Genomic DNA, 17,202 nt, shown 5'->3' with positions numbered 1-17,202 from the left:
TTATGTCCAAATATTGTTCAAAATGAGCTATCAATAATTTGAAGTGAACACGTTTTTATACCAATTTTATCTTACGTACGATTTTCTACATTTTCTTTCATTGCAAAGCTATAAAGATCATTTCCACATATTCAACATCTGACATATATTATTCATCAGCGTTTTATATATACATTTTGTGTCAAAAAATGTTTTACTGTATTTTAGTTGTTATGACTCTCCAGCATTTAGCACTACATTACCCACAATGCCTCATTCAATTAGGCGCTTCAATGACATGGTCATAAATCGGCTAGAGGAGATGTAAACACTTTATTTCAGGCTGGCAAGTTGCTAAATACTGTTTTGGTCAAATTCGCTGATAATTTTGTTAGTCAATCAAAAGTTGTGATTAGTTTAGTTCTTATGACGAATTAGCACTACATTACCCACAATGCCTCAGAGCTGTTAGGCGCAATGACGACAAGGCTCAGGAAGCAGGCGAGGGACTGCACGAGAAGAATATGTCAACAATAACCTTTTTTTCCAGGCTGAAGAGTTACTAAACAATTTTTGGCTCAAATTCGCTGATTTGGTATTATGTCAATCAAAAGTACTGTAAATTAGTTAAGTTCTTATGACGAAGTAGCACTACATTACCCATAATGCCTCAGAGCAGTTAGGCGCAAAGATGACAAGGCTCAGGACGCAGGAGATCGACTGCACGAGAAGAATATGTCAACAATTTGTTTATTCAGGCTGACTAGATACTAAATAATTTTTATGTGCCAAGTTCGCTGATAATTTGGTGGTATGTCAATCAAAAGTGTTGTAAATTAGTTTAGTTCTTATGAGGAATATGCACTACATTACCCAGAATGCCTCAGGGCTACGTCTCGGCTCCGGAAGCAGAAGATCGACTGCTCGAGAAGAATATGTCAACAATTTCTTTATTCAGGCTGACTAGATACTAAATAATTTTTATGTGTCAAGTTTGCTGATAATTTGGTGGTATGTCAATCATAAGTGTTGTAAATTACTTTAGTTCTTATGAGGACTATGCACTACATTACCCAGAATGCCTCAGGGCTACGTCTCGGCTCCGGAAGCAGGAGATCGACTGCTCGAGAAGAATATGTCAACAATTCCTTTTTTTTCCCAGGCTGACTAGTTACTAAATTTTCTTGGTAAAATTCGCTGATAAGTTGGTGAAGATGAGTTTCCAGGTTTTGTCGTATGAGGGTTTGGTGCACGCTGTGTCCGGAGCAATGGTAAATTACCACATTTAGCTCACATCTAGCTAGAGCTCATATTTGTTTGTGTATATCTAAGTGCATATGTATATGTATGTATTTGTATATATGTATGTCTACATGTATGCCCTTAAAATTCTAATACTTTCCATTTGTAATAACAATTGTTTCAGGGAAGTGTAACTGCCATGACAGTATTCTATCCCCTCGATACTGCAAGGCTGAGGCTTCAAGGTAAGAATATATAATATTCCATTTCTTGTGCAAACAGCATTTTGACTAATTAAATTATTCCTTCTGTGTTTGTGTTCAAGTGGACGAGAAGAGGAAGGCACAATCAACTCCAGCAATACTAGCAGAAATAATCAAGGAGGAAGGACTGTGAGTGACTTTATACAAACCATTTTCAGTCAAAAGTAGCCATTTTCATCTTCATGATGGCAAAATTCTGCCATTAAAAGATCTCGTTTATGTTATGATTAAATTGTGCACGTGCACCTGATAGTGATCGTATACAAAGTTCACACAGCATGCCTTACAAGGAGTAGAAAGAAGCAGAGCATATTACTCTCACAGATAATCTCAGCAGTACTCCTGTGATTATGTTTAAAGGAGCCATATGTACTAATGTCATGTCAGGTCATCATTAAACCATATGTCAAAAGGCATTAATAAATCATCTTCTTTTCCAACACCTTTATAACTGATTACATTTGGGGATATGCTCATTTCAAAATAAGATTTACAGCCCCAAAATCTTATTGTTTTCATTTCGAGGCCCGGCCCTCCACCGTTTGACCAATTAGAAAGTCTTTGAGTGTGTCCCTTCCAGGTTGCCAGTTACACACCGCCATCTTGGTCTGGCTACTGCCACCGGTAAAGTTACTAAACATGTCAGACCTTTCTCCATCTAAAAGTTACCATTCTCGACCTATTTATGACAAAACCAGGATTTGTATCGGGGAATGCCTGTGAAAGATGGAGACCATTGAAGGCAGACAAAATGTTTTCATTTGACGCCAAACTTGCTCCTTTCCTCCTTGATATGCAAGTAAGGCATTTACATTTTCTTATTACTTGTAACAAATGTAAATGGACATTTGGTATGTCAACTATATTGTCCAATACGGTCCATGATCTTGTCTAACAAAGCCAGTATGTTCCTGCAACAAATACTTCGTCAATGACACATGGACATATAGGCTAATGGGGGAAATATATGCCTGTTAGCCTGTATGTGCCAATGTGTCATCAAACTGACAGGGCAACATATATTTTGGACAAATAAAAGCTATGTGGATATGGGTAGTGTCAGTGCCTGTTTCCTTCTCAATATGCTGATACGCTGAGGAAATGGGTTCCAACATTAGCATGGCGTTCATATACGTATGAAGACAGCCAAATCACATGATAAAATAATTCCTGTTTGGTGTTTGCATATTGTGGACTACATGTACCAAATTATATGGCAATCTGAAAGGTTTGAAACAGTAGCCTGTGGGCATACCTTGGGAAAATGTCTCCTCTTTAGTTTTGGGCGTACAATAGGCTGCTAAGCATGCTCTACTTATTTCCACCTGTATAACCATTGCTAGCGTTGGTTGTAGCTGGTTTTAGTCTGTTTTCTGATAGTAATGTAACAGTTGCCTCTTTTAAATACCTGGGTAGTAACCTTGGACAATAAACTCACCTTTGATCAGCACATTCAAAAAAGAAGTCAAGACTGTCAGCCATCCGAAAACTTAAAGGACTATACGTTGCACCTCAGCTCCTGTTATTACTTTACCAAAGCATAGTTCAACCCATCCTTATCTACTGTTCCACCTGTTTTTTCACCATGCTTTCTGTAACCAATCACACGCAATACAAACATAGCAGCTAAAATCATCGGCCTACCCACACCCAACATTTCAGATTTAAACCACAGGTCCATCATTCGACTGGCAAACACCATAGTCCGAGATATCAGTCACCCACTACACCAATACATAATCCCACTACCATCAGGGCGCAGGTACAGTTACAGTTAAAGTACCAAAGATTGTCACACACACAATAGATGTGGTGAAATTTGTCCTCCGCATTTGACCCATCCCCTTGATCACCCCCTGGGAGGTGAGGGGAGCAGTGGGCAGCAGCTGTGCCGCGCCCGGGAATCATTTCTGGTGATTTAACCCCCATCAATTTCCAGAGGGCCCGCCTCAGGAAAAGCCTTATCCCAGCAGCCCCGGCCGACCTGTCTGACAAAGCCTGTAAATGTGTTGGTCATGTATGATGTCTTTTTTGTTATTTTTGTTTTGTGACGTGTTATGTCTATTTGTTTAAATGCACGGCAGTGAAAATGAATTTCCCCAACGGGGACCTCTAAATCTAATGACAATAAACGTATGATTGTTGTGATATTGTACACAGGCATGGCATATTTCTGTGTAAAATGTGTTGGTTAGACATTTGTTATTGGGAAAAACGCTTGTCTATTCAGCTATTATGGTCCCAGCACCTAGTAAGAGGCAGTCATGGAGAGGGGGAGGGACTACAGAATTTTGACCGTGATTGCAGTACCGTTTCTGGCCACATTTTTACATATGGCTCCTTTTAAGCTCTAAAGTTGAAATATGTCTACTTGGTCTTGATGAAGTTATTATTTTTCTGTTTCCCAACTATGTATTGCTGCAGGCTGGCTCCATACAGAGGATGGTTCCCAGTCATCTGCAGCCTGTGCTGCTCCAACTTTGTCTACTTCTACTGCTTCCACAGTTTGAAGGCCAGCTGGCTGAAGGAGCATCAGTCGGCACCTCGCTCTGACTTGCTGCTTGGCATCGCTGCAGGTGAGATGCTCATTAACTAACATCACACACTTGACATCGGTCTGTCTCCTTGAGTAGAACACCACACACACCTTGGTAAGATAACGGAGAAGAAACATTGGCATGATGCTCAGAAACATATATCAATATTGAGCATGTTTCATATTTGAGGAAAAAGTCACATTTATATCAGCTTTATTTAAATACAAAATAAGATAAAACAGTTCTATGTTCATAGTGCAATAAAACAGTTAATATACATTACAGTATATGAATATGTGTGTGTGTATGTATATATACATATGTTTACTGTATATATATACAGTGGGGCAAAAAAGTATTTAATCAGCCACTGATTGTGCAAGTTCTCCCACTTAAAATGATGACAGAGGTCTGTCATTTTCATCATAGGTACACTTCAACTGTGAGAGACAGAATGTGGAAAAAAAATCCAGGAATTCACATTGTATGAATTTTAAATAATTTATTTGTAAATTACAGTGGAAAATAAGTATTTGGCCAATAACAAAAATTCAACTCGATACAGAGGTCAAACAATTACTATAGGCCTTTACCAGGTTTGCACACACAGTAGCTGGTATTTTGGCCCATTCCTCTATGCAGATCTTCTCGACAGCAGTGATGTTGTGGGGCTGTCGCCGAGCAACGGGGACTTTCAACTCCCTCCACAGATTTTCTTTGGGGTTGAGGTCTGGAGACCGGCTAGGCCACTCCAGGACTTTCAAATGCTTCTTACGGAGCCACTCCTTCGTTGCCCGGGCGGTGTGTTTGGGATCATTGTCATGCTGGAAGACCAAGCCACGTTTCATCTTCAAAACTCTCACTGATGGTATGAGGTTTTGGCTCCAAATCTCAGGATACATGGCCCCATTCATTCTTTCCTTAACACGGATCAGTCGTCCTGTCCCCTTAGCAGAAAAACAGCCCCAAAGCATGATGTTTCCACCCCCATGCTTCACAGTAGGTGTGGTGTTCTTGGGATGAACTCAGTATTCTTCTTACTCCAAACACGACGAGTTGAGTTTATACCATAAAGTTCTATTTTGGTTTCATCTGACCACATGACATTCTCCCAATCCTCTGCTGTATCATCCATGTGCGCTCTGGCAAACTTCAGACGGGCCTGGACATGCACTGGCTTAAGTAGGGGGACACGTCTGGCACTGCAGGATTTGATTCCCTGTCGACATAGTGTGTTACTGGTGGTAACCTTTGTTACTTTGGTCCCAGCTCTCTGCGGGTCATTCACCAGGTCCCCCGTGTGGTTCTGGGATTTTTGCTCACGGTTCTCATGATCATTTTGACCCCACGGGATGAGATTAGCGTGGAGCCCCAGATCCAGGGAGATTATCAGTGGTCTTGTATGTCTTCCATTTTCTGATAATTGTTCCCACAGTTGATTTTTTCCCACCAAGCTGCTTGCCTATTGTAGATTCACTCTTCCCAGTCTGGTGCAGGTCTACAATTCTTTTCTTGGTGTCCTTCGACAGCACTTTGGTCTTGGCCATAGTGGAGTTTAGAGTCTGACTGTTTGAGGCTGTGGACAGGTGTCTTTTATACGGATAACGAGTTCAAACAGGTTCCATTAATACAGGTAACGAGTGGAGGACAGAAGAGCTTCTTAAAGAAGAAGTTACAGGTCTGTGAGAGCCAGAGATCTTCCTTGTTTGAAGTGACCAAATACTTATTTTCCACCATCATTTAAAAATAAATTCTTTAAAATTCCTACAATGTGAATTCCTGGATTAATTTCCCACATTCTGTCTCTCACAGTTGAAGTGTACCTATGATGAAAATGACAGACCTCTGTCATCATTTGAAGTGGGAGAACTTGCACAATCGCTGGCTGACTAAATACTTTTTTGCCCCACTGTATATGTGCAAATAGGCAGCACGGTAGCACAGGGGTTAGTGCGTTTGCCTCACAATACGAAGGTCCTGAGTAGTTCTGGGTTCAATCCCGGGCTCGGGATCTTTCTGTGTGGAGTTTGCATGTTCTTCCCGTGACTGCGTGGGTTCCCGCCGGGTACTCCGGCTTCCTCCCACCTCCAAAGACATGCACCTGGGGATAGGCCCCTCCCACCTGCAAAGACTTGCACCTGGGGATAGGCCCCTCCCACCTCCAAAGACATGCACCTGGGGATAGGCCCCTCCCACCTCCAAAGACATGCACCTGGGGATAGGCCCCTCCCACCTCCAAAGACATGCACCTGGGGATAGGCCCCTCCCACCTCCAAAGACATGCACCTGGGGATAGGCCCCTCCCACCTCCAAAGACATGCACCTGGGGGTAGGCCCCTCCCACCTGCAAAGACATGCACCTGGGGGTAGGCCCCTCCCACCTGCAAAGACATGCACCTGGGGATAGGCCCCTCCCACCTCCAAAGACATGCACCTGGGGATAGGCCCCTCCCACCTCCAAAGACTTGCACCTGGGGATAGGCCCCTCCCACCTCCAAAGACATGCACCTGGGGATAGGCCCCTCCCACCTCCAAAGACATGCACCTGGGGATAGGCCCCTCCCACCTCCAAAGACATGCACCTGGGGATAGGTTGATTGGCAACACTAAATGGTCCCTAGTGTGTGAATGTTGTCCGTCTGTGTTGGCGACTTGTCCAGGGTGTACCTGGAATGCAGCCCCCGCGACCCCGAAAAGGGACAAGCGGTAGGAAAAGGATGGATGGAGATTAACAACGATAAAGAAGGATTTACTGTTTCTTCTTTGTCCCCCCAAGGTGTTGTGAATGTACTACTGACTACACCGCTGTGGGTCGTCAACACCCGACTGAAGCTTCAGGGCTCCAAATTTCACAATGAAGATATACAGCCCACCAAGTACTGTGGCATTATGGGTAAACTGACTCTTCATAATGTATCTTTATTATCTCCTTATTGTTCATGTGGATGTTGTTGGTTTTTTCCAGATGCTTTTTTGCAGATCATCCAAAAGGAAGGTGTGGGAGCGCTGTGGAACGGCACCTTCCCTTCCTTGCTGCTGGTCCTGAACCCTGCCATCCAGTTCATGATCTATGAAGGTCTGAAGAGGCACCTGAGGAGAGGAGTTCTCAGGGAGGTGAGAACTGCTGTCCGCTCACATGGTCCATGTGAGGATTAAAGTGTGTGGAAATCCCTTCCGGTCTAGTGCATCAGTCATAGCTCATTATTCTATCAAAGCACACACTCAGGAAGGGATTTAAGAAGACTCCTTTACGTGTAGAACTTCAGACAGTCAGGTTTCTGCACATCTAAATACACAAAAGTGCATTATTAACTCAACTTCTCCTGTATTTCTTCACAGCTGTCATCTTTTGAGGTTTTCATGATTGGCGCAGTTGCAAAAGCGGTTGCCACCACTGCGACCTACCCCCTGCAGACTGTGCAGTCCATTCTCAGGGTAGGTCTTTTAGTCCAGTGTTTTTCAACCTTCTTTGAGCCAAGCCACATTTTTTTGTGTTGAAAAAAATCCAGAGGCACACCACCAGCAGAAATCATAATGCTTAATGCTATTAAGACTTGCTATCAGCAGTTGAGTAGAGATGAAGTCGGTTGGTGCATATCATCTTCACATTGGTAAGCGGGAGCCGTGTGGAATGACAACGCAGGACCCGCAATGCTAACAACAAGGCTAATGTTAGCAGACTGTCAAATTGACCAACTTTTGGCAGAACAACTCATGACTCTTTTTAGCAGCGTTCTAACTTAGTGCAAGTTAACCATATGGGTGTTATTTCATGTTTAGAAGACTAATCTTGGTTGGAAAAATGATCCTTTAGAACAGGGGTCACCGACTTTTACCACTCAAAGAGCAATTTTGACCCCTTTCACAAAATGAAAAAAACAATGGGGAGCCACAAAACTTTTTTGAAATTTAAAATGAAGTAACACAGCGTGCAAAGTTTATTTTTTTTTTGCTTTGTGCTATGTATAAACCGGGGGTCTCAGACACACGGCCCGCACCTCAATAAGAAAATTTGAAATTAGAGCAGCGTACGATTTTTTGGGGAATGTCTCTTGAAGGCATTACATTTGCCAACCGTCCCAATATTTCCGGAGACTCCCAAATTTCACAGCAGCTAGTCTCACAAATGTCTGGTGTTTTTTACCCTAACGATAGTAATAAGGACGTGCTATGGTGGCAATGCGTTTGACGTCCTCTACAACCGTAAATATTAGCTTGCCAGCCCATTCGCATGTTGTATGAGGCTCCTGCAGACACACGTAAGTGACTGCAAGGCATACTTGTTCAACAGCCATACAGGTTACACTGAGGGTGGCCGAATAAACAACTTTAACACTGTTATTAATATGCGCCACACTGTGAACCCACGTCAAACAAGAATGACAAACACATTTTGGGAGAACATCCGCACCGTAACACAACATAAACACAACAGAAAAAATACCCAGAATCCCATGCATCCCTAACTATTCCGAGCTACATTATACACCCCCACTACCACCAAACCCCTCCTTAAAGGCACTCCCTTTAGCGTCCTCTACAACCTGTCGTCATGTCTGCTGGGGGCGGGGGGGTGTATATTGTAGCATCCCGTAAGAGTTCGTGCTGCAAGGGATTCCGGATATTTGTTCTGTTGTGTTTATGTTGTGTTAAGGTGTGGATGTTCTCCCGAAATGTGTTTGTCACTTTTGTTTGGTAGTGGTTCACAGTGTGGCGCATATTTGTAACAGTGTTAAATTTGTTTATATGACCACCCTCAGTGTGACCTGTATGGATGTTGAACAAGTATGCCTTGCAGTCACTTATGTGTGTGTAGAAGCCGCATATATCATGGAACAGGGGCAAGCACGCTGTTTGTATGGAGGAAAAGCAGACATGACGACAGGTTGTAGAGGACGCTAAAGGGAGTGCCTTTAAGGAGGGGGTTGGTGGTAGTGGGGGTGTATAATGTCACCCCGAAGAGTTCGGGATACATGGGGTTCTGGGTATTTGTTCGGTTGTGTTTATGTTGTGTTACAGTGCGGATATTCTCCCGAAATGTGTTTGTCATTCTTGTTTGGTGTGGGTTCACAGTGGGCCGCATATTTGTAAGAGTGTTACAGTTGTTTATATGACAACCCTCAGTGTGACCTGTATGGCTGTTGAACAGGTATGCCTTGCAGTGACAGTAGCCGCACACTACATGTGACCGGCCGGCACTCGATAGCATGGTAGAAAGGCGGACGCGACGACATGTTCTAGAGGACGTTAAAGGAATTGCCAGTCACGGCATGCCATCACAGCACGCCCTCAATATTGTTGTCCGGGTTAAAGTCTGAGAATATTGTCCTCGAGAGATTTCTGGGAGAGGCACAGAAATCCAGAAACCTCCCGGAAAAACGGAGTGCTCAAACAGCCGCATGCTGCTCTGGAACTGCGGCTTGCAGACCCTTGATTTAGAAGGTTGTAAACGTGTGAAAAAATGTGATTTATTAATTAACGTACATTTGTTTACCAGGTTCAGGCCTGGGACCAAAGAACCAAATAAAGGAGGGATGACTGTTGTCATTTTAAGCATAATCAAAAACAGTGAAAGCAAATAGATTTTCCTCTTTTCTGATCCAGTTTGTGAATTTAGCAGCAACTCCCAATTCCCACAATGACATGAAACATGTTCAGACACTCATCATTTATATCAGTTTTTATTACGTCTTCTTCCCATCACTCACACATTTGGCTGAGGCGTTAACTCCGTTTAGCCAATAACATTTGAGATTGTCATTTTTATTAGCGAGTTGGTTAAGCAGAAGACGTGTGCAATTGTTTATTTTTTGATTTGCAGTTTGGTCAGTTCAAGGAGTCGACAAGGTCTACGCTGCTGTCCAGTCTAATGACTGTCAGGTATCTGCTAGTCAACAGAGTGAGGTGGGTGCACTATTTAATAATAATAATAGATCTTATTTGCAAGACACTTTATATTGAGCAAACAACCTCAAAGTGCTACAGTGCATTTAAAAAAAACAAAAAAACAACCAACGCTAAAACCACAAATAGCTGCCCCCAACAAGTAAAATAAATAGTAAACAAAATAAAAAATACTACAGCCTAATAGCTAGAGCTAGCACACATACATCTAAAAAAAGGCTTTTTAAAAAAAGAAGGGTTTTTAAGCCTTTTTAAAAAGCATCTACAGTCTGTGGTGCCCTCAGGTGGTCAGGGAGAGCGTTCCACAGACTGGTATTCAACTTTGTGAAATTTGGATTTCAACTGTGTGCAGATGTTGTAGTATCAATATACCATTGCTGCACATTTGCTACACTTGTACCTCGGTTTTTGTTAGTCATCTGTTTCAAAAGGTCAGACAGAAGACAACGGAATCATGCAAAAACCAAAGCAGTTTTCCCATAAGAAATCATGTAAATCCAATTAATCAGGAAAAATTAAACGATCGCTGCTCACTCTTGCTGCTTGTTGTCACTTCTTCTGCAGCCGAGTAGTCGCAAGAAGGATCACTAGCGCCCTCTACCACCAGGAGGTGGGAGTCATTTAATGACTCATATTTGACACACGCAGCTACGGTATATTAATAAAACATAGCTGCTTACTGTTACTTTTAGCATATTCAATAGCTTGGACCTTAAATCCTACTGAATAATCTTCTTCCCTTTATGCGATTTCAAATGATTGAAATCAGCCTCCTCCATTTTGAAAATGATGACAGGTGAAGTGTCACTCGTGACGTGACGAGTTTGACCCGGCGGAAATTCTAGGCATATGCTAATTATTTGGCAAAACGAGTTTGACTGCGATGAGGTGGCGACTTGTCCAGGGTGAACACTGCCTTCCACCCGATTGTAGCTGAAATTGGCACCAGCGCCCCCCGCGACCCCAAAAGGGAATAAGCGGTAGGAAATGGATGGATGGATGCAAATAATCATTAACTTCACAAATTGATGCCAGCAACACGTGACAAAGAAGTTGGGAAAGGTGGCAATAAATACTGATAAAGTTGAGGAATGCTCATCAAACACTTATTTGGAACATCCCACAGGTGTGCAGGCTAATTGGGAACAGGTGGGTGCCATGATTGGCTATAAAAACAGCTTTTCCAAAAAATGCTCAGTCTCTCACAAGAAAGGATGGGGCGAGGTACACCCCTTTGTCCACAACTGTGTGAGCAAATAGTCAAACAGTTTAAGAACAACCTTTCTCAAAGTGACATTGCAAGAAATTTAGGGATTTTAACATCTACGCTCCATAATATCATCAAAAGGTTCAGAGAATCTGGAGAAATCACTCCAAGTAAGCGGCATGGCGGGAAACCAACATGGAATGACCGTGACCTTCCATCCCTCAGAGGAACTGTATCAAAAACCAACATCAATCTCTAAAGGATATCACCACATGGGCTCAGGAACACTTCAGAAAACCACTGTCACTCAATACAGTTCGTCTCTACATCTGTAAGTGCAAGTTAAAGCTCTACAATGCAAAGCGAAAGCCATTCATCAACAACATCCAGAAACGCCGCCAGCTTCTCTGGGCCCGAGATCATCTAAGATGGACTGATGCAAAGTGGGAAAGTGTTCTGTGGTCCACATTTCAAATTGTCTTTGGAAATATTCGACATTGTGTCATCCGGACCAAAGGGGAAGTGAACCATCCAGACTGTTATCGACGCAAAGTTGAAAAGCCAGCATGTGTGATGGTATGGGGGTGCATTAGTGCCCAAGGCATGGGTAACTTACACATCTGTGAAGGCCCCATTAATGCTGAAAGGTACATACAGCTTTTGGAACAACATATGCTGCCATCCAAGCGCCGTCTTTTTCATGGACGCCCCTGCTTATTTCAACAAGACAATGCCAAGCCACATTCAGCACGTGTTACAACAGCATAGCTTCGTAAAAAAAGAGTGTGGGTACTTTCCTGGCCCGCCTGCAGTCCAGACCTGTCTCCCATGGAAAATGTGTGGTGCATTATGAAGTGTAAAATAGGACAGCGGAGACCCCGGACTGTTGAAGGACTGAAGCTCTACATAAAACAAGAATGGGAAAGAATTCCACTTTCAAAGCTTCAACAATTAGTTTCCTCAGTTCCCAAACGTTTATTAAAAGAAAAGGTGATGTAACACAGTGGTGAACATGCCCTTTCCCAACTACTTTGGCACATGTTGCAGCCATGAAATTCTAAGTTAATTATTTGCAAAAAAAAAAAAAAATGTTTGAGTTTGAACATCAAATATGTTGTCTTTGTAGCATATTCAACTGAATATGGCTTGAAAAGGATTTGCAAATCATTGTATTCTGTTTATATTTACATCTAACACACTTTCCCAACTCATATGGAAACGGGGTTTGTACAACCACAGAATGTTTAGCCAATTTAACTTGACCGCACATTCTCCTGATGCAGACATTTGCCCGTGCAAAGATGAATGAGGATGTTGCTTTATGCTGTCACTTCAAAATACAACAAATCAATTACGTGGATTCAAGTAAAGCATTTAAAAATGTTTCCTGCATGACATTCTGACAATACAATTGCATTTGTGTCAAAATATTGTGGGGTTTTTTTCAAATTGTTTTTATTGAGTTCTCAGAAAACTAAAGTGAAGAAGAAAAAAAAAACAAGACAGTTGAAAGTAACAGAGAGCAAGTATGCATGGATCCTATTTCCAGTGTGTGTATATATACTTAAATGATGCAAGCAACATTGTGATTAATCACTATTCTAAAGTGAAATTAATCACAAGTCTACATTGTGATCAATCTAATTAAAAAAAATAACTGCAGAGCACAAATTGATGTGTTTGGAAAAATGAATCGTTTACACAGTCAACTAAGAAATGAGACATATATGAAAACCAGGGCATCATTTTGAAAAAAAAAATCCAGTGAAAAGGCGATTTATATGAAAAGTCGGGCTGACGTGGATTGAATGATTATCTGCCAGTAGAAAATGAGTTTGCACATGTTGTGTATGTGGTGTCTCATCATTATATGTGACTATGTGCAAAGTACTACTCCCAACAACTGTGTCCTCTCTTGTTTATTAGGAAATTTGGTCTCTGGGGTCTGTTTAAAGGCCTGGAGGCCAAGTTGCTGCAGACGGTGCTGACTGCCGCCCTCATGTTCCTTTTATATGAGAAGATTGCCAGCTGCACCTTCAGAGTCATGGGACTGAGCAACCAGTACAAAAAACGCTAGCTAGCTGGCGAGCCGTGGACCGTACTTGTCCACTGGTGACCGTCCAGAGAGGTAAATACAACCCCTTCAATAGAGCTCCTCTTTTAATTCATTGTTTTTACTTTAAAACCATTGTGATGATGATCCGTAAGAATCAAAGTGTTTCCTTTAGAGCAGGGGTAGGGAACCTATGGCTCTAGAGCCAGATGTGGCTCTTTTGATGACTGCATCTGGCTCTCTGATAAATCTGAGCTGACATTGCTTAACACGATAAGTAATGAATAATTCCACTTGTAATCACAGTGTTAAAAATAATGTTCAAAATATAAAACATTCTCATGCATTTTTCTTCCGCACCTGTTCAAGAAGTTGCGTTAATGGTAAGAAGTTACTTATTTATTATTGGTTAGTGTGGGGCTTGCCCTCCTGGGGGTTCTTCAGACCAACTTGAGAGCCTGTTTCAGGGTTACAATATTGTTTTATTTTTCAAAAAGTCTCTCAGTTGCTTTCCAGCAATTGTATTTCCAGCCCCAACCTTGTCTCTCCTCCTGGCTGCTGCTTATAACAGAGCGACAGGTGATTAGATAACAAGGCCCAGGTGGGCCATCTACGCACCTGTCGCTGCAGGCCCGCAGGCCACGCCTCCTCCACAGTTAGCTTCAGAATAACAATGTTATTACAAAGAATAAGAGACCTATTATACTCTAGAAATGTTGGTCTTACTCAAAAATGCACGTGTTTAGTTGTGTTCAGTCTTAAAAAAAATATTATATGGCTATTATGGTAATATATTTTAAAATATTTGGCTTTTTGGCTCTCTCAGCCAAAAAGGTTCCCGACCCCTGCTTTAGAGCCACAACTAATCCCCTAAATAAACGTAGAGACCAAAGCAGGGGTGTCCAAGGGCCATCCGGGGCCCAAAATTTGGCCTTTTTCGAATAAAATCAAACCTAAAAAAGGAGTCAAATGTAAGCATGAAGGCATATTGCAGAGGTGTCAAAGTGGTTTTCACTGAGTTTTTTTTTTTTTACTGCAAATCAACAAGTGTATATTTTTCTGTGTATTACTTTAAATGCCAAAACAACACCAAAGATTATTACAGTAAAAAAAAGTACTGTTTTTTTTTTCATTTAGAGAAAAATGCTGTAAAAAACACATTAAATCTCACAATTTGACCATGAATTCTGCTTCTACTTTTACATTGGCTCGATCTGATGTAGTTTTTATTGACTCCACAAGATGGCAGTAGAGGAATTTTGAATCCGAAAATGTGTTATGAGGTGTGGTATGTTTATTTATTGTCATTTTTTTGTATTGACAAGTACTCATCCAAACATATTTGAACAAAAATAGAATGCATTGGCTATTCACCACTGATATCAAAGTGATCAATGCCCCCACCTTTAATAAATAACTGGTACTCTCTGCCATTAAGTGCATACAATTATGGGGAAATATTTGGCCTTCTTGTGGCCTTTTTTTATAATGTTTTATTATTATTAAATCTACATAAACAACACAAGATACACTTAGTTATTGCACCAACACAAAAACCCTTCCTATTTACACTCTTTCTCACTCAATCACACAAAAGGGTTGTTTCCTTTTGTTATTAATATTCTGGTTCCTAGAATATATATCAATGCAGTCTGCAAGGTATAAAGTCGGTGCTGCTGCTCCACTAATAGTCTAACCTTTAACTGTTAATTTTACTCCATTCCCATGCATTCATTTTCTAGCGCCTGTCCTGACTCATTTTTATTTTATTTTAGTTTCTTTTTTGTTCAAGAAAATGTTTTTTATTAAATTTTTTGGGGGGAATAAAGGACATTATCTTCACCAGACCAGGTTGTCAATGAAATGAGATAGTTTAAAGGGTTCTTAAAACAGGTCCAGTCGAGATGATGTCCAGGTCGGGCTCAGCAACACACGCCTTCATTCATGTGCACTCAAACTAGGGAACACAACAACAGATTGCATATCATCTACAAACAAAATTACATTTTCAAAATAAGCATTTGAGAACTTCACATCTATTTTTATGTTTTTTGGCATCTTTATCGGTTTCAACCATATAACTTTCCAAAGTTGAAAAATGCTGAATAAATGTTTTAAAAGAAAGTAATACTAAGTAAAAACTATTTTTGGCCTTAAAAATAAACCTTTTTCCGAGTACTATTGTTAGAATAATGATATATAAGTTCTCACACAACTCTTATGCTTAAAAGCACATAACTTGTTATCTTCCACTGCAAGTTGGGAGTGGCTCGCTGCTGCTGTTTGTGGCTTACAGCCTGCTGACAGCCAAGGACGGACTTCCAGTAGCTCAAAGCAGAGTCAGGGCGAAATCACGAGTGTCAGCACATTTCCATTCTGAATAATCACGTATTGTGTCTACTGGGGCTGCTTGCGTACCCCTCCCTTCAGAAGCAGCCTCAGCGATGTAAACTAGGGAAGTCCTGAATAAAATGGGGAGCACAGGGCCTGGTGGGAGGCTGTAACAGAGTGTGCAGCCCTATACCTTTCTCCTCATGAGCAAAATTGAAATCTGTCTCTGCTTGATTCCTTGCTTCTTGTCCTGTTTAATAGATGGTTCGGTGCTTAAACCTGACACAATAATTAAGTTCGTCCTGCATAGCCTTCCCTAACATTCAATGCCCTTTCTAAGGGGCACTCACCTTTTTTAAATTTTTTGTTTAAGCATTGATACCTTTTTACCTGCACCCTGCCTCCCGCTGTCATCTGCATATTGTGAGCACGACATCTACAAAGCAATGAGCTACCTGCTGCCACCTTCTGATATGGAAAGGTATTACACTGTTACTCTGCCGAGCTCCAGACAGCACAGACACTCAACAACGGCACATTAGCCGATTTTAATTACCGGTTTGCAAAAGAATATTTTTAACCCAATCAGGTGAAATGACATCATCTCCCAGGGCACACCAATGCAATGAACTGTATTGCATTCTTCAAATGTAAAACTGTTGTCGTCATTATTAAGTGTTTTTTCTTTTTATATTGTGTATGTATTGTTGGCAGCTTGAAAACAGCTCAGCAGATTTGCATGGAGAAACCACCATTTAAACGGCACCGTATAATCATCAAAAAACACACGAGAGACAAGAACATTGTGTATGCGGTCACACCACTCAGCACATAGGGCTGTGAGCGCACCTGTTCTATTAGCATGCACAAATTGGCACAATCAACCATGGACGCATTTCAGCTGTGCATGTCAGCCTTCAATAATGAAAACAGGCGTTTAGGAAATAAAAGACAATTCAGCAAACGCAATAATTGAGGGCACATCTTAAAATGTATAATCAAGCCTTAAAAAAGCTTCGTGGCCACATGCGTGGACAGCACCTTTTGGCTGTTATTTCCAAAATTGTGTACACTAGTGAACTGGGGTCTTATGGCCGCTTATGTGGACACTTATACTGCCATCTGGTGGTGTCAGAAAAGTATAACATACAATGGAATTTGGGGGGGCGGAGTGTAAAAATAAGAATTAGCATGTCAGTAAAAATTAAGTACACGTTTTTGTACTTATGGACAAAGTACATCATATCAAAAGATGATTCTTAGTTTTTATTCTAATTAGGGTCCAATAAGCACAAATATCAAAGAGAAAAACCAAATAAATTTAAAAAAAGCATTTAAACAAACAGCTTGGCCTTAAGATGTTAATTATGTTGGAGAAACCACCATTTAAACAACACTGTATAATCATTACAAACGCACGAGAGACAAGAACTTGGTTTATGCGGTCACAGCACACAGCACATAGGGATGTGAGCACACCTGTTCTATTAGCACGCACAAATTGGCAGAATCAACCACGGACGCATTTCAGCTGTGCGTGTCAGCCTTCAATAATGAAAACAGCCGTTTAGGAAATAAAAGACAAATAGCCTTCAATAACGTGGACCCCGATTTAAACAAGTTGAATAACTTATTGGGGTGTTACCATTTAGTGGTCAATTGTACAGAATATGTACTGTACTGTGC

The 17,202-nt window shown here is 41.4% G+C and overlaps 1 protein-coding gene across 1 annotated transcript; it reads left to right on the top strand.

Annotated features, from left to right (window-relative positions):
* The first annotated feature begins 869 nt into the window (after positions 1-869).
* slc25a17 (solute carrier family 25 member 17) lies at positions 870-14,370 on the top strand. The gene is made up of 9 exons (XM_061905147.1): positions 870-1,250; positions 1,406-1,466; positions 1,547-1,613; positions 3,909-4,060; positions 6,798-6,914; positions 6,987-7,135; positions 7,361-7,456; positions 9,843-9,925; positions 13,059-14,370. The coding sequence occupies exons 1-9, from the start codon at positions 1,194-1,196 to the stop codon at positions 13,207-13,209; spliced, it is 933 nt and encodes a 310-aa protein (XP_061761131.1). The 5' UTR covers positions 870-1,193; the 3' UTR covers positions 13,210-14,370.
* The last annotated feature ends 2,832 nt before the right edge of the window (positions 14,371-17,202 follow it).

This window comes from Nerophis ophidion, linkage group LG07, assembly GCF_033978795.1.
Source record: "Nerophis ophidion isolate RoL-2023_Sa linkage group LG07, RoL_Noph_v1.0, whole genome shotgun sequence".
NCBI lineage: Eukaryota > Metazoa > Chordata > Actinopteri > Syngnathiformes > Syngnathidae > Nerophis > Nerophis ophidion.
The sequence above is the reverse complement of the archived record's forward strand: the minus strand, read 5'-3'. Positions and strand labels throughout refer to the sequence as shown.

Coding starts and splice junctions, on each gene's coding strand:
- slc25a17 (XM_061905147.1), top strand. CDS start 1,194: ATGAGTTTCCAGGTTTTGTCGTATGAGGGTTTGGTGCACGCTGTGTCC. Junction 1,614..3,908: donor ATAATCAAGGAGGAAGGACT/GTGAGTGACTTT, acceptor GTATTGCTGCAG/GCTGGCTCCATACAGAGGAT. Junction 4,061..6,797: donor GCTGCTTGGCATCGCTGCAG/GTGAGATGCTCA, acceptor TGTCCCCCCAAG/GTGTTGTGAATGTACTACTG.